The sequence below is a fragment of the Neovison vison genome, chromosome 5 (assembly GCF_020171115.1).
Source record: "Neovison vison isolate M4711 chromosome 5, ASM_NN_V1, whole genome shotgun sequence".
Lineage (NCBI taxonomy): Eukaryota > Metazoa > Chordata > Mammalia > Carnivora > Mustelidae > Neogale > Neogale vison.
The window spans coordinates 110,861,637-110,880,629 of NC_058095.1; the positions used below are offsets into that span (position 1 = coordinate 110,861,637).

Sequence of the window (18,993 nt, forward strand, 5' to 3'; positions counted from 1 at the left end):
TTTCCCTCTCTAGCCCCCACAACCCCCTGTCCTACCTCTCAAATTCCTCATATCAGAGAGATAATAAGATAATTTTCTTTCTCTGATGAACTTAGCATAATACCCTTCCATGTAATTTCAAATGGCATGATTCTGACTGGTGTGAGGTGGTATCTCACTGTGATTCTGATTTGTATTTCCCTAATGCCGAGTTATGTTGAGCAATTTTTCATGTGTCTGCTGGCCATTTGAATGTCTTCTTTGCAGAATTGTCTGTTCATGTCCTCTGCCCATTTCTTGATTGGATTATTTGTTCTTTGAGTGTTGAGTTTGATAAGCAATAAAATTAAAGCAGAATTCATGAGTAACAGAACTGGAAACTTAGGTTACTTGAACAAATTCATAGCAATGACTAAAACTGATGAAAAGCCAAATGTGTCAATATTCCTTGCATAAACTATAGATCAATTCTTCTGAAGAATAATACTATAAATATTATCTGACTCATATTCAAAATACTGACAGTGTGATTACTACAATACAGATAAAGAAGAGACTACATTACCAAAATAAAAAATGTATGGGTGGCAAGGCTAACACAAATTTTAAATGTCTTCTTTTATCCTTATATTTTCCACTGATGAATTAGTATTTTGCACATGGGACTGAATTTCTTAGATTTCTCATTAATAATTACTTTTGTTCGTATAATTTATACTAAATTCTAGAGAATTAAAAAATTCATGTAGTAAAGAAACAACAGAACAACAATAAAAAGGCTTGACAAGATGTAATCTACACTAAAAAAAAAAAAACTCCATTCAATACTAAAAAAAAAAAAAACTCCATTCAATACAAAGAACTTTCCTAGTTGCTACAAATTTAGATGACACTGCTTAAACTGTCTCTAAAGAATTTTGTTTTCTTCTAATAGATATCTAAGTCCTGGAGATCTAATACTGTACAGGGACCACAGACAATAAAACTCTATTGTAAACACTAAACTTGCTAAGAGATTAGATTTCAAATGTTCTCAGCACTAGAGGAAATGTTAATTAAGCGACGTGATAGAGGTGTTAGCGAATGCTACAGTGGCAGTCATGCTGCAGTATAAATGTTCACTTCAACATACTGTACCCTTACACTTATACAATGACAATACACGTCAATTATATCACAATCTTAAAAATTATCCTTATTTTCTATTTTCTCCTTTCTTTTGAAGTGATAATTTCCAAAATACATTATTATGCATCAAAAAAAAAGAATTGTTTTCTTTTTTTTTTTAATTTTATTTATTTATTTCACAGACAAAGATCACAAGTAGGCAGAGAGGCAGGCAGAGAGAGAGGGGGAAGCAGGATCCTTGCGGAGCAGAGAGCCTAATGCGGGGGGCTCAATCCCAGGACCCTGGGATCCTGACCTGAGCCAAAGGCAGAGGCTTTAATCCACTGAGCCACCCCGGCGCCCCAAGAATTCTGTTTTCTTGAGTAAAATTGTTAAGATTTTTGTTGTAAGCAATGGCAGACTCTCAAATGAGTCACAATAACATACGCACTAAATTCCAGAACAACGGTTACCTCTGGATAGGGAGGTGGGATGAAATGAGGAAAAAAAAAAAAGGAATGTCAGCTGTATCTAAAACATTTTATATCCTTTAAAAAATATATGGCAAATATAAACAGTTATGAACTATTCTCTACAGTTTATTATAGGCTTGAAATATTTCATTTTAAAAGTCAGCCTTAAATAACTTGTGATTCCAAACCTTAATTTCATCCTTCAATTTTTTTCTCCGCACCTTCATCCCCAAATTATTAAATCTACAGTGTAGACCAACCGTGCATTTATGCATGCATACCTAAATATGAAAAGAATACAAACATGCCTTTTACTCTCTTTCCAGCCACTGAATAAAGGAACATTTTCTGCTATTAGGTTCAACTTCAGAGAGCAGACCTGGTTCAGGCAGTTGGCAGAAATTTCAAAGCTGAACCAGCCACAAAACTTGCTGGCAGTTCAGGAAAAATACAAAACACTAAAGTCATACATTTTTGCTTCAGTTTTTGCTCTTCCTGACAAGAATAAAATTGCCAGAAACTGGTAGGATTCCAAATGTTCAGTTCCATGGCATGGCCGTTACTCAAGAGTAAGCAAAAAATCCAGCTTCCTTACTCCTTCCACAGAGTCTTTGCACATAATTCACTGGAAGAGTGGAAAGCCTGGGGGCAGACACACAAACTATAGTTATCAGACTCAGGTATCTACTTTCTCAAAAATGAATGGAATAAGGCCAATCTTTCCAAGAAACAACCAAGAGCATTTTATGCCAGTTAATAAAATTCAAACTTTCAAAACGAAAAGTACCAATTTCAAAACATGTATACCCACCCACCATAAGCTTGACAACTATCTAAAGACTTTCTGATTAAATCAGTGATGTTAATAAATGCAAAATTTTGATATAAGGAAACATGTCAACATGTGGAAGAAGTGCATAGCTCAGTGAACCAACATTCTCCAAATAATGGACATATGATGTTACAAAATCACACGTACGTAAAAATCCATTCACAAAGTACTAGTTAAAACCTATGGATTTCTTTTCTTTCTTTCTTTCTTTCTTTTTTTTAAGGATTTTATTTATTTGACAGAGAGAGAAGACAGAAAGAGAGCACGAGCACAGGGAACAGGAGGCAGAAGCAAAACCGCCTCTGTGCAGGGAGTCCGACGTGGAGCTCAATCCCAGAACCCTGGGATCATGACCTGAGCAGGAGGCAGATGCTTAACTGACTGAGCCACCCAGGCACCCCACAACCTATGGATTTCAGTGTAACAGAGTATTAAAAGTTTACTGATCTGGGTTTAAACTCTATACTGCAACAAACCTTTAAGAAACTACCCTTACAGAATTTTGGTATAGTAGCAAAAGAATATGCACAAGTATCTGAAAATTTCATTAATTACTCCTCCCTTTCCTAACTTAGTATTTGTAAGAAATCAGATTTCCTACAGATACTTCAACCAAAATTAACATACCGCTATAGACTGAATGCAGAAGTGGAGAGGAGAATCAACTTGTCTTTTAAGCCAGATATGAATGTGAAATACATTTCCATCTACTTCTTTTTTGGAAACAGGGAACAGGGTATTTTCATATAAATATTATTTATGTTAACATGTAATGTATAGGTGCCCTGAAACCAAAAAGTTCAAGAACCATTGCATTGCACTAAAGTGACACAAAATAATTATAAAAAAAAATAATTACAATTATGATATATAAGGCTAAATAAAATCTGACTCCCATTGCATGGTAACTAGTAACAAGCATATGGTGCTGATCTAATAAACAACAGAATGTAACTCATGTTTAAAGGCAGTGATAAGAAAAAAAATTCAACAACAGAAGAAACAGCTGTAGTATGAATGCTAACAACCACATACACATATATGTAAAGCTTAATCCACCTCTGCAAATCATACAGCTAAAATCCCATTCTCAACAAATGTGGGAAACATACCAAGTTAATGTTTCCCACTAACAGTCAAAAATTCAACTTTAAATAAAAATACTACCTATATTTATCCTTTATTTGCCTTTACTGCAGAATAATCCACACAAGGCAGATTATAGATTCTACAGTATTTCCAACATGATTGATAATTCAGCATCTGCAAAGAGCATTCCCAGTTATAACAGTTTTCCTCCAATTTAAACTAATGTGTTCTAAGACAAATATGTGTTGGTATATGTTACCAAATTCAGGCTTGACAGTAAATTAGGCAGGCCACTACCAAATATATTCACACATACTTCCAATTATTTCAGCTGCTTTATTATCCCAGGAAGAGGTATTATAATGTGTACAGTGGTTAACCAAGTGTTGAAGGACACACTGCTGAACTACTCTAGTTAGCAAAAAGAAAGTAAAGGAATCAATTGTGCCAAAAAATGTAATGAGAAAGAAAAAAACTGAGAAAGGAATTTAATATTCAATTTTGAACCTCAAATGTCTTAAGAAACTTTGAAGGAAGTTACTAATAAACCGTTTCACTTAAAAACCATTGTAGAATGTACCTTTAGAGTGGTAGTAATTCTTTGGGGAAAATAAACTATTTTAACACCTATGCTTTAATACACCCACCCATTATTGGCCAATCCTAGCCCAGACGCAACGGTGATAAGCATGAGACATAGTAAACTGCCCATAAGGTTTAATTCAGGAGTAAAATGACTAATACAAACCTTACTGTCAAGTAAGTTAAGTACAGAGCCAACTTAAAAATAAATTAAAATATTAAACTTGAAAGTCTCACCTTCAACTCAGGACTCCTGATTCCACTTTCTGCTTTTTTCCCCCAGATAACTCACCACCTTCTAGACTGCAAAAAGATTTACTCATTACATTTATTATTTGTTGCTGTTTCCTTTTACTAAAATGTAAGCACTAGGAAGGCTGGGTTTTTGCGCACTGAAGTATTCCAAGTCTAAATAAAAGAGGTCCTGCAGAGAGTAGGTACAAATATCAGTTTGCTGAATTAATGAACTGCTGCAGAGGGGTCAAAGATAATGAAAACTTAGAGCAAAACCACCACCATGGTCCATCAGTTTTAGTCCTGCCCACCTCTTCCAATATTTTCTAACTCAGTTATGGTCTCCCCACTTACCCAGATGCTCAAGCCGAAAAAGCCTGGAAACCATTCTGGACTTCCCACTCATCCAATTCTCCCAGTTAATTCATCACCAAAAGCTGTCAAAATTACCTCTCCTGTCTTTAGAACAGTATTCTCTTTTCCACTTCCACTGCACCAGATCAACCTTTTTAATCTCTAAACTAGACTATCAAATCCACAACTGAGCTATTTTGCTTTGATGTAACCAGGACTATTTAATAGCTTTTTAGATAGATTACGATGAAGTATGACAGGTAGGAGAAAGCAAAGTGAAGAACAGGCTATTTGGAGGCAAGAAAAATGCATTCTATCTTACCTTCTTGCCTCCTATCAAGGCATGCTTACTTCAAGGTCCAGCTCAAATATTATCTCCACATTTGAAGTCATTCCCAGTTCTTTCATTTACTCTTTTTTCTTCTTTATACACAGCTCCATTAGAGCACTTTCTGTAGTGAGTATACCAGCTGCCCAGCTGAATAGAACTCTGATTTTTTTAATTAAATATTTTTATTTATTTACTTGAGAGAATGCGAGGCAACAAAAGCAGAGGGAGAGGCAGAGGGAGAAGCAGACTCCCCACTCAGCAGGGAGCCTGACAAGCTCCACCCCTGGGGCCATAACCGGAGTAGAAGGCAGATGCCCAACTCACGGAGTCACCCAGGTATGCCAGTCTAGCCTTATTCTAACACAGGGCCCAGCATTAAAAAAAAATCTGTTAAACAGATGAATGAACAATATTAGTCTAGAATTTGCAATTATAAAGAAAACCTAAGTTTGAACAAAGATGCGATGTAAATTACAAAGAAATTGAAGTTACTTAACTACCAATAGTAGCTAAAAATACTAAACCAAAGACCCAAGGGGAGAAAAATAAAGACCAAACACATGACGAATTTCTCCTTAGACAAAGGCAGAAAGATAAGGATATTAGCTAATAAAAATATTTAACAGGGAAATAGATTTAGAATTTCATAGAGAAATGTGGACCAAAAAAGGGGCCAACCCAAAACAGTCCTTAAATATAAAACATGTTCCCTCAGATAGGAATACTCAACTAGAAATAAATTGTGTTCATAAAACACTCATGAAATGCAGATTGTATTAAGGAGATAATGTAAAAGATATCATCAGTCTCCTCAAATTCCATTCCCACAAAGATGCTCTAATAAGTAGAACTGAATCATTAGAAAAAATTGGTTCAAGGAGGCCTCTCAAAAACCAGCAAAATGTGTATTATAGAAGGAATAAAGTTACTAAAATTAAACTCCTAACATTGAACAAGTGAGGTTTTAACTCTTCTTATCAAATTCTACATTTTGTACACCTACAGACTATTTAAAAAAAAAGTGAATAGCCAAGAAAAGCCATTTTTTATAAGCTGGTACAGCTCTATATTTAAGATAATGCCAGCTTTATGCATATTTCATTGTAAAATAAATGGCTTTACTCACTGTAAAATGGTTCAGTTATTCACACTCTGGCCAGTTCATGATCAACCAAGCTAATACTAGAGTGTGGACTCTGAAGCTTTTTTGGGTCACCAATGAAAGCTACAGTCCTGTTCCCCAGAAAAATATGCATGTGTGTGTGTGTGTGTGTATAAATACAAAATTCAAAAGATATTATCTTTAGAATTTTAAGTAGGCTCCATGCCCAGTGTGGAGCCCAGTGTGAGGCTCAAACTCATGAACATGAGATCAAGACCTGAGCTGAGACCAACAGTGGAATGCTCAACCAACTGAGCCACCCAGGCAACTCTACATCTAACATTTGAAATATGTCATGCAATTACCAAGCCTCTGCTGTCTATTCATGACTTCCTAGAGATTCAAGGAACCCAGCTGTAGAACTGAGACCTTAAAGATTAGAAATGGCAAATGACACAGTGCCCCTCAAGGAAATACACTGTTAACAACGACAACTCTACAGAGCTTTTTCTCAGTCATCAAAGCAATCAAAAAACACCAAACATAAAAATCTCTATTGGCTGAAGTTAATCAGATGATACACACACAAACAAGCTAAAATGCATGCACATGCCTTAAAATAAACTTGAAACCTGATGTGTTTAAAAATAAGATCTAATATAGGAGTACCTGGTGGGCTTAGTCAGTAGAGCATGTGATACTTGATCTTGGGATCATGAGTTCAAGCCCCACACTTGGCCTGGAGCTTACTTTAAAATATATATACGTATACATATACATATATAGATCTTTAAAAAATAAGATCTAAAATTAATAACAGTAATAGCTAATAGTTACTGAGCATTTATTATGTAGAGTGCTATTCTAAGTGTTTTTAAAAATTCTTATTTAGACCTAAATATAAATAATTTTTATTCCATTTCACAAATAAGGAAATTAAAGCACAGAAAGGTACAAGGAGAGCCAAGGAACAATGACATGAAACAGAAATGACAGAAATTAAGAAAGAAAAAACTCCTTAGGGTGTGAAGCATCTAACAGTAACTTAGATCTGCATTTGTATCACCACAGTTCGACAAAGCAAGAACATATTGTCCAAACTCCAGAAGAAGGATGACAATCTTGATCCTCTTCCATATCCCTGCCAAGATAATCCTTGTAATACCATATTCACTTTGGAGTACACTATAACCAGAAATGTGAACACAAAATGTTCGAAAAAAGCACAATACTAACTAAAGGATTTAAAAGATAAAAATGGAAGATGAATTTTGAGAATAACAAACCTCACCTTTGCAAATCACTATCTTTTGTATCATAATATATCATGCATTTGAAAAATGAGCAACTTAGTAAAATGTAAAAAAGCTGAAATAAGGTACCTTTCTCTGCAAATGTAGTTCAACTTTTGTTCAAGGTTCTGCCTCCTGTTTCCTGTTTTGGTGCCATATGCCTCTTCTACTCCATAGACAACCACAAAAGTAGAGAAAACCTCACGGGTTCAATAGGTCTTGCTAAATCTTACCAATCACAAAACAAATTTCAAAGTCCTTGGATATACCTATGCTATGCCCTGCATAACGCGGCATACAATAAATATTTCTTGAGTAGCTGAATCCTCTCCAAGAGAAAATGCACGTGTTTAACATTTTCTTCCTCCCATAATACTACATTACAAATCTGTAGCATCAGAATAATGCAATAAAACAAAATTTTTATCTTAAACCACATGATATAAAAGTTGTAATTTATCATTTGGGTATTTTTTTAAAGATTTATTTATTTTATAGAGAGAAAGAGAGCAAGACCAAGCAAGGGGAGGGACAGGGGGAGAGAAGCCCCACCCCCACCAACCTGAAGCTCCAGTCTCAGGACTCCGAGATCACGACGTCAGCCGAAATGGAGTCTGATGCTCAACAACTGAGCCACCCAGGCACCCCTATAATTTACCATTTTGTTACACTCTATGTCCAAGGAGGGGGGTGGGAAAAAAAGATTCTTTTTGATCAGTTTATACAGCTACTGGTAATCTAAGATACCACAAAAGATTTATCTGAACATATTCTTTTTTAAGACAATAACATTCTTAACACCTGTAATTTCTTACAGCTTTCTTTGTAATATTTAAAGAAGATACAACAAAACCACAAATCCTTTTCTTTAAACAACCAATAAATTTTTAAAATTAGATATGAGAAGTTAGCTCCACTAAAGTGAGTTGCCCTGCTGCGTTAATAGTAATAGTCTAAATTCAGGTAAGGTTAAAAATCAAATAACAATGAAAATAAACATAGATGTACACGGCAAAAAAGCTCCCTCTATATTTAATTCACAAACTGAAACACCTGCTCCTGATTATTGAACTGGTAAAATATCTGAGAGCACATAAAATTTATAAACTATACTTAACACAGCTTCTTGGAAGTCAAAACCAATTACAAACAGTTCATCTCTCTGCACTAAAAAGTCCCTCTTCATACTGAAACCCACAAAAGCAAAAACTCTGACTAAAATATTCCCTAATATTAAGAGATTTTTTTTAAAGCACAACTTATAGTTGCTGAATATTGATTTACCAAAACAGGCAAGTATGACCTTATCTTGGCAAAACTCAGAATACTGTTTCTTCAACATCCTAGAAGACAGCTTGATGCACCACAATCTTCCATCTGCTTTGTTCTATTTCTTCATACCCCAAATGGAAACTAAACCCTCGAGTAACAGCCAAAATTTCATTAATCACAGGAAAGTACTTAGAGAAATAAAATAACTAGCATGATATGAATATAGATAGAACAACAGGTAGAGCAGCCTTGGTAATGACCTCAAAGTATATGTTGAGACAGAAAATCTATACAACACATACAGGAATCATATTAAGTAATTCTATTCCCACTTACCCGATGAGCTCTCAGTAAAGACTGTTAATGTCTGTCCTCCAACACTTTGTAAGACAAATGGATGTTCTCTAGGAGTGCTGACTGATGCTGGTTTTCCACCAATGTCGTGAATATTTGCAAGATCCTCATTCAAAGTAAATGACACCTAACAGACACATTAACAAGAGCTTATTACAACAAGCTTAAGTATTCGAATTATCATTCACAGAAATTCTGATTATAAAACAAATACTTTTAAAAAATGTGTATCTTTGTTTCTAGACATTTTATTAAAACATTTCTCTAAAACTGATGAGTAAATATGTGATACATTATGGGTAATAAAATATTAATTACTCTTAACCATTAAATTCTTGCAACATTGCTTGTTATTTGACTTTTTCATAATAAAATTTTGGGAAAATGTAAAAAAATAAAAACCCATTTCTCTAAAACTTTATCCAAAAAACCTTTAATACTTCATCATAAAAAGAGAATCCAGGGGCACCTGGTGGTGCAGTCAAATTAAGCAGCCAACTCTTGGTTTTGGCTTAGGTTGTGATCTCAGAGTTGTGAGAGCAAGGCCCACATCAGACTCCATGCTCACTGTAGAATCTGCTGAAGACTCTCTCTGCTCCTCTCCACCCCAAATAAAATAAATAAATCTTAAGCAGAGAAAGAGAATATAATCCCATTTGTCAGAATAATGGAACTAATCTACTATTATAAAGATAGGTGACAGCTTTCAAATGTTTTCTGTGGTTTACGGCTGAAGAAATTCTATTTCCAAAACAGAAATAATTTTTTTACCCTTAAGGTCTGTGAATTCAAAGGATCATGTCTTGTTACATTTATATCCTTATGAATACATATACTTAAATATATAATAAATATAAGTAAATATATAGCAAAATGCCTGGCACATAGAAGGGAAAACAGTATTTGCTGAATGAGTGAATACTGTAAGAGTATTAAGAAATCAATTGTATTTAAGGGGGGGAAAAGTGAGGTATTTACTAAGAAAGTTTAAACACTCCCAAAAGCAGAGGATACATATATATATATATATATTTGTTTTAATGACTAGTGTAGGAGTACATGGTACTATATATATAGTACCATGTACTATATATATATATATATATATATTTGTTTTAATGACTAGTGTAGGAGTACATGGTACTATTTCACTTTTTAATATTTTAAGAAATACAACTAAATATTTACAAAGATAATGCAATATTGAGGTTTAGAATAAAAACCACATACTAGATGTTCTTTCAAAATGATTTTTGCTATATACCAGATCTCCCTAAAGGAACATCACTTTTTTTTTTTTAAAGATTTTATTTATTTATTTGACAGGCAGGGATCACAAGTAGGCAGAGAGGCAGGCAGAGAGAGAGGAGGAAGCAGGCTCCCTGCTGAGCAGAGAGCCCGTGGGGCTCAATACCAGGACCCTGAGACCATGACCTGAGCAGAGGGCAGAGGCTTTAACCCACTGAGCCACCCAGGCGCCCCTGGGAACATCACATTTTACATCGAAAGATTTATAAACATGAAATCCTAATCTCCCAACCACACAGGAAAGATTATGAACCATTTGTTAAATATTTCTCTACTATATGATAGGTGCCACAATTACGTCCTAGACTTAATGGGTCAAAATCTAAAGCCCTGAAAAATCCAGACAAAAATGCCTCTGCCACGCTGAAATAATAATGAAGCATTACTGAAGCAACAGTAAGCCTCACAGTACCGAGACGGGATAGTTTAGGTCAAAGCAGAAAAATGCTAAGAATGAACAACCAGAAAGGAGTCCATTCATTCACACAAAAGTGGCATTTACACTGTTATGTGTTCCTTACCATCAGCCACTAGTTTGATGTGGAGTTTTCCAGAATGCAAATACCACCTTCTCTTTACTATTACTAATACATAGTAAAATAATCTTATGTTTTAAATAAAAATTTCATAGAAATAATCTTACCTCAGTCCTTCCTTGACTCCTACAAAAGAAAGGGAAAACTTTTATTTAGATTTCATGTTTTCTTTAAGTGTACACTAAAAACTAAAAGAAATAACACTACATCATATTTACACAGTCTAAGACACTTATATAGATCAACTAATACTTACCCCTGGCTCTCCTCAATTAATCTACTTATAATCATACAGTAAAAACAAAATCACATTAATCCCATGTGTAGTTATTATGAGTTTGTATCACTTTACACTATTACAACCTGCCTAATATTTTTTTTTAAAGATTTTATTTATTTATTTATTTGACATACAGAGATCACAAGCTTTAACCCACTGAGCCACCCAGGTGCCCTGACAACCTGCCTAATATTTTAACCAAGCACTGATCTCTTTACAATTTCTATCTTTATTTCTACACCCTATGTAATAGTCTAATTTAAAGCCATATATTACATATCTACTATAAGCAAATTAAAGAGTCTAAGATCTCTGTCCTCATGGGGCACCTGGGTGGCTCAGTGGGTTAGGCCTCTGCCTTTGGCTCAGGTAATGATCTCAGGGTCCTGGGATCCAGCCCTGCATCGGGCTCTCTGCTCACCGGGGAGCCTGCTTCTCTTTCTCTCTGCCTGCCTCTGCCTACTTGTGATCTGTCAAATAAATAAGTAAAATCTTTAAAAAACAATTTTTTTAAAAAGATCTGTCATCAGCCAGAAGATATAAAAAATTACATCTGTAACTATAAGAGATACATTTTAACTAAAGTTAAATAAGAGAGCCTCAATGTGCCAGGATCAGATAGGACACCATTTCTTCCCTTTTAAGAGTTGAGAAAAAAAACCTGAGCTAAGTCTTGAAGGGTACCGGGATTTCAACAGGCCGAGACAGGAATATCTGAAGTATCAGCTGAGCAAAGCCAGGAAAGAGTCTGATCATGAAATGTAGTCACATTTGGCTGGAAGAATACACACTAAGGAATAGTGGGAGAACCTCAATGTGAGACAGGAATCCATCAGAACCCTAGAGAAGAACATAAGCAGTAACCTCTTCGATATCAGCCACAGCAACTTCTTTCAAGATATGTCTCCATGGCGCCTGGGTGGCTCAGTGGGTTAGGCCGCTGCCTTCGGCTCAGGTCATGATCTCAGGGTCCTGGGATCGAGTCCCACATCGGGCTCTCTGCTTAGCAGGGAGCCTGCTTCCCTCTCTCTCTCTCTGCCTGCCTTTCCGTCTACTTGTGATTTCTCTCTGTCAAATAAATAAATAAAATCTTAAAAAAAAAAAAAAAAAAAGATATGTCTCCAAAGGCAAAGGAAACAAAAGTGAAGATGAGCTTTTGGGACTTCATCAAGATCAAAAGCTTCTGCACAGCAAAGGAAACAGTCAACAAAACAAAGAGGCAACCCACGGAATGGGAGAAGATATTTGCAAATGACAGTACAGACCAAAGGTTGATATCCAGGATCTATAAAGAACTCCTCAAACTCAACACACACAAAACAGACAATCATATAAAAAAAATGGGCAGAAGATATGAACAGACACTTCTCCAACGAAGACATACAAATAGCTATCAGAAACATGAAAAAATGTTCATCATCACTAGCCATCAGGGAGATTCAAATTAAAACCACATTGAGATACCACCTTACACCAGTTAGAATGGCCCAAATTAACAAGACAGGAAACAACATGTGTTGGAGAGGATGTGGAGAAAGGGGAACCCTCTTACACTGTTGGTGGGAATGCAAATTGGTGCAGCCTCTTTGGAGAACAGTGTGGAGATTCCTCAAGAAATTAAAAATAGAACTTCCCTATGACCCTGCCATTGCACTACTGGGTATTTACGCCAAAGATACAAATGTCGTGAAAAAAAGGGCCATCTGTACCCCAATGTTTATAGCAGCAATGGCCACGGTCGCCAAACTGTGGAAAGAACCAAGATGCCCTTCAACGGAAGAATGGATAAGGAAGATGTGGTCCATATACACTATGGAGTACTATGCCTCCATCAGAAAGGATGAATACCCAACTTTTGTAGCAACATGGACGGGGACTGGAAGAGATTATGCTGAGTGAAATAAGTCAAGCAGAGAGAGTCAATTATCATATGGTTTCACTTATTTGTGGAGCATAGCAAATAGCATGAAGGACAAGGGGAGATGGAGAGGAGAAGGGAGTTGAGGGAAATTGGAAGGGGAGGTGAATCATGAGAGACTATGGACTCTGAAAAACAACCTGAGGGTTTTGAAGGGGTGGGCCTGGGAGGTTAGGGGAACCAGGTGGTGGGTATTAGAGAGGGCACGGATTGCATGGAGCACTGGGTGTGTTGCAAAAACAATGAATACTGTTACGCTGAAAAAAAATAAATTAATTAAAAAAAAAAAAAAAAAAAAGCAATAGTGGGAGATAAACCAAGATGGAGAACTGAAGCTAGACCATGGGATATCTTGAGTATCATAGTACAGAGCATGAACTTGATTTCCTCAAGCAATCGAGAGCTGTATCATTTGAACAAAAGAATAAAGTACAAAACATGCTCCTAGAAACTTGAACCAGAAAATATATATGAACACCAGTTAGAATACTAATTGTTTTTCCATCACACCAGGTCAAGTTCCAACCTGCCTTCATTCAGTGGCTCAACCACTCATTCTGTCATTAAGCGTCTACTCTACAATCATTAGGCATTTTACCAAGTGCATGGTATAGTATGAACATAGGTCTTTATCATCAAGAAGGTCCTAGTTTGGGGTGCCTGGGTGGCTCAGTCGTTAAGCATCTGCCTTTGGCTCAGGTCATGATCCCAGAGTCCTAGGATCGAGCCCCATACTGGGCTCCCTGCTCAGTGGGAGGCCTGCTTCTCTTTCTCCCACTCCTCCTGCTTGTGTTTCCTCTTTCGCTGTGTCTCTTATCAAATAAGTAAATATTTTTTAAAATATCTTTTTAAAAAGGTCTTAGTTTAATGAAAAAAGATCCAATACATGAACAATATAAACTGGATAATTACTTGATGACAGAGGTACAACACACTGTCATGAAAATGCAGATGGGAAAGCCAGAAAAAGAACAGAATGAGGGGTGAGGTCAACAACATGGAGGCATTACAGGTTAAGAGAATCCAATTAAACACAGACATGAGAAGATCCAGCATAGTCTTCCTTTTAAGATTTTCTTCTTAAAATCTTAGGGCGGGAAGAGCAGGCTCCCTGCTGAGCAAGGAGCCTGATATGGACCTGATCCCAAGATCCTGGCATCATGACCTGAGCTGAAGGCAGTTGCTTAGCAGACTTAGCCACCCAGGTGTCCCTAGCACATTCTTCCTAACATCAGTGAATGGCAGGCAGGAGTCAGGTGGTAAAGAGCCTCTTAGGCCAAACTAAGAAGTCCAGAATCTTAAACAGGTTTGTTTCCTGCAGGACTTCTCAGTCTTTCACATATTAAAATGCATGTTGACTCTGTTTTCGTTGGGGAAGTACCTAGAACAGAAGTGAAGAAATTCTAAGATTTCATAAAAAAATATGCATTTCCAGCTTCTCTCAAAAGACTGGAAGATTTGACAGCAATGCCCTCTCCGACCCCCAATTCAGCACAACAACAATCCCTAGGACATGCACAGATAGTCAAGCAATGAATTCATTGCAGTTCTTTCCCTATCACTTCTGGACCTGGCATCTAGCAGCATTTAGTTTAACTACCTTTCCAACATAGAAGCTGCAGTCAAAACAAAGGCAAAGATGCAGAGAAGGCACCTGTAGAATGTTTACTGAATTGGAATGAGGCTGATGCAAAAACCCACATAAAAAAGTAATGAAGGCTTGAGCCAGTTAATGGCAGAATGGGAGGAGGAGTGTGTGGCAGGGTATCCGAGCTGTCAGAACTGATGGAAGAGGAAATGACTGGAAATAGGCAGCAAGGGGGAAAGGACTGTTTAAAGACCATGCTGACATTTCTAGTCTGGGGGACTCAAAAAAATCACCCAGATGCAATCAGGGAACACAGGAGGGGATGACAACTTTATTTTCATGTATTTATTTATAACATCATCTTAGCTAGAATGGTAAGAGATTGAAGAGCTCTGGATGAGTTCATTTTCCAGAATAAAAACTAGTCCTTGAAGACTTCAAGACTCATTTTTAAAGGATTACTTATTCTTTTGTCTTGGTATATATATGACCTTTTGTTATTCAATATTACCACTAAAATACATCCTCTTCATGATGAACTATAGTTAAAATTAAAAACATTAACACAGTAATAACTTCAGACATAAATGAAGCAAACATGCGGCCCATCCTTTCACTGAATGCCTCACAACGCTGTGTAGTTAGTTTCTCCTTCATTACTCTGTGTCCATTTCTCAATACTCCACAGCTATTTCTTTATACTTCGGCCCCATTCCTCTTGACTTTTTAAAAAATTAATCATTTGTCTTTCCTTTTTGTTATTTTTAAATATGTCTTACATTTGACACCAACAGGAGGAGACTTTTCACTAATCAATAAAACACCTCGTTTTCCAAGGTAAGCGAATCAACCAAATAATACCAAAACTTTTAACTGGTTCAAGATTTTTGAAAAAATTTTTATTTAAATTCAATTTAATTAACATATACTGTATTATTAGTTTCAGAGGTAGCATTCACTGATTAATTTAATCGGTTAATATGTTAATTTAATTAACATATACTGTATTATTAGTTTCAGAGGTAGCATTCACTGATTCATAAATCGCATATTAACACCCGGTGCTTCAAGTGCCTTCATTTTTTTTTTTTAAGTTTTATTTATTTAAGTAATTTCTACACCCAATGTGGAGCTTGAACTCACAACCCCTGAGATCAAGAGTCACACGTTCTTCCAACTGAGCCACCCAGGCATACCTGGATTTTTTGGTTTTGTTTTTAATTCCTATTCAAACATCCCCTTCTTGAACAATTCAGCTCAAAATTTCACCATCAGGTGAAGCCAAGCAAGGTAGGTATCTGCAGACTGGGTTGAGCAGGGTTAAGCATAGACTAAATGAGATGAAAAACAAGTACCTGGGGCGCAAGAGGTAGCCTGGGGCAAGGTGTCAGAGCCCCGGAGGGTAAGGAGGGCATCCCCACAAAGGATGGCTCAATGAGAAGTGTGTTAGGACGTAGCAGGGTCAGCTCATTCACATGGGAAGAAAACCTAAAGCCCGCTGCTGGGAGTCTAGAGGGGTAAACAGGCATGTATACGAGGACAGGAGGGGATGACAGTCTGAATGTGCTGAAAAGAACATCCCTGTGGAGAACTGCAAAAGCAGCAGCCTAATAGGGGATGCCATAGCCCAAGTCAGGTGGGGAGGGCATTCACACTGGTAGGGAAGATGGGGTTCTAAACAAGTAAGAACAGAGGCCCAAACAAGTAAGTGAATATATATTAAATACAACAGGAACCATCTTCACTTTCAGAAAAGAGGTACAAACCAGGAAAAGGGAGAATACTGAAAACATTCAGTGGTGTTGGACTAGAACTGGATATTGGTATAAATTTATTATTTTCAAAATATACAAATATACAAAATATACAAATTAATATAGATGTAAATGTGTATGGTACATATACTCCCTATATGTACTCTGCCCCTGAAGGGGTCTGGGAACAACAATGAGCACTTGTAGTATCCAGATCTTAGCTTCTAAATATTATTCTCTAGAAACAACTAGGATCCATGGAAAAATATGGGACTTCAGGCTCAGACAAAAATATGTAAGATGAATCTATACCTTTTTTCTATGACAAAAAGTAAGTGTTCAAAGAATGAGAAAGACAAGTCAAAAGGCCACAGGACTTACACTATTGAAATGTACACTGAAAAAGGGTTAAGATGGTAAATTTTTATTTGTTTTTACCACAATAAAGAAAAAAAAAATGGGCCTGGGAACCAGCTTAGGAGGAGCTTCCACTGACTATATTTGGACAATTTCAACATCAGAATAAATGATGACAGTTAACAAATTGTGACCCATTAACTAAAACAGGAATCAAGAATTCATACTAACAAAGATAAAATAAAGTGGAAAATCTGATGAGGAATGGAATATTTACATAGTCCCAAAGTACCACCTGAGGCGAAAAGAATAAATTTACAATGAAAAAGCATAAGACCCTCCTTAATCAAGTGATCAAAGTTACCACTACCAGTAATGGGACAAAATGAAAACATGCAAACCTTGCTAGAATACAGTAAGAACCCAGCTTCACCTTCACTGATATTCTTGCCAAAGATACGTAACTCCAATCTACCCATGAAGAAACATCAAACTCAAATTTCATAAAATAATGGAGAGCATTCATACAGAGTATACAAGTCAAAGAAAGACTTCCAAATGTTCTAGATTTAAGAAAACTAAGAGACCTGACAACAGAATACAATTCAAGATTGTGCACTGGATTCTTTTGCTATAAAACAGGATGAAGACAACTGGCAAATCTTGAATAAAGTCTAAGGATTAGGTAGTACTATTTGATTTTAATCAACTGATTTGAAGGGATATGCTATGACTATACTATGTACAAGAATATCCTTTTTGTTGTAAAAAAGAAAAAAAAGCCCTCTGTACTGTTCTTCTAACTTTTCTGTAGTTTTAAAATAAAAATATTAAGGGACGCCTGGGTGGCTCAGTTCATTAAGCGTCTGCCTTTGGCTCGGGTCAGGATCCCAGGATCCTGGGATCAAGTTCCGCATCAGGCTCGATATGAGGAGCCTGCTTCTCCCTCTGCCTGCTGCTCCCCCTGCTTGTGTGCTCGCTCACTCTCTCTCACACAAATAAATAAAATCTTTAAAAAAGAATAAAATTACACGAAACACAGTGTTCTTGAGCTCGATATATTTCTTTTTCTCATTAAAGGTTCAAAACCAAAAAAAAAAAAAAAAAAAGAATAAAATTAAAGTAAAAATAAAAGTATTAAATAATTTCAAAATGGGCCTGGGCTACTTCATTAATACCTTACTAAGGATCTGAGAATATTACTAATTTTTCTCTGTAACAATGCTAAAATGAATACCCTCAATCTTTGCATCACTAACTTGTTACTTCCACAGGATAAGTTCCATGAAAATGCCGGGTCAAGAACATGAATATGGGGCGCCTGGGTGGCTCAGTGGGTTAAGCCGCTGCCTTCGGCTCAGGTCATGATCTCAGGGTCCTGGGATCGAGTCCCGCATCGGGCTCTCTGCTCAGCAGGGAGCCTGCTTCCATCTCTCTCTCTCTCTCTCTGCCTGCCTCTCCATCTACTTGTGATTTCTCTCTGTCAAATAAATAAATAAAATCTTAAAAAAAAAAGAAAAAAGAACATGAATATGTTATTAGTTATTTCTAGCCTTCTCATTATCCCAGTCCCACTCTGCTGGATGAGTTTATCTGTGTCTTTCTATAAAGGCAGCAGCAAGAACTAAACAAACAGCACTGTGAGCTAACTAGAAGAGAAAACAGTGGGATTATTATTCTTTGTTTTGAGCAGTAATGTGTACGTTAGTACATGTGACTGTGTTATGTATACATTTATGTATGTATGCATATATATGCTGCCAGGCTGGTTTTCAGAAAGTTCACACTGACTTAAACTCATCAGTACAAGATTATTCTAAATTCAGTCAATTTTATAACAGAAAAATTATATCTTATTATTTGTCTGCATATTTTTAATGATCTTCAATGTTATGTGTGTTAAGAAATAAAGCTAGATATTAAGTCTCTGACAAAAGCTTTACTAGTACAGACTGCATGATTGTCAATAAAATAGAGCATACGGAAAGCATTTCAAAAACTGAAGTATTCTGAGGCAGGATGGTGATGTAGAAAAAAGGTTGTTTACCTCACACCAGACAGAATGACTAAAATTAACAAGTCAGGAAATGACAGATGTTGGTGAGGATGAGGAGAAAGGGGAACCCTCCAACACCGTTGGTGGGAATGCAAGCTGGTGCAGCCACTCTGGAAAACAGCATGGAGGTTCCTTGAAAAGTTAAAAATAGAGCTACCCCATGACCTAGCAATCACACTACTGGGTATTTACCCT

General features: G+C 36.5%; 1 protein-coding gene across 1 annotated transcript in view; it reads right to left on the reverse strand.

Moving 5' to 3' along the window:
* GTF2F2 (general transcription factor IIF subunit 2) overlaps positions 1–18,993 on the reverse strand; it is a 154,162-nt gene that overhangs the window by 116,435 nt on the left and 18,734 nt on the right. Inside the window, exons 3-4 of the mRNA XM_044249764.1 lie at positions 10,953–10,971; positions 8,984–9,128 (exon numbers count right to left, since the gene is read on the reverse strand). Of these exons, the coding sequence (XP_044105699.1) occupies positions 8,984–9,128; positions 10,953–10,971 (164 nt within the window). The remainder of the gene's footprint in view (positions 1–8,983; positions 9,129–10,952; positions 10,972–18,993) is intronic.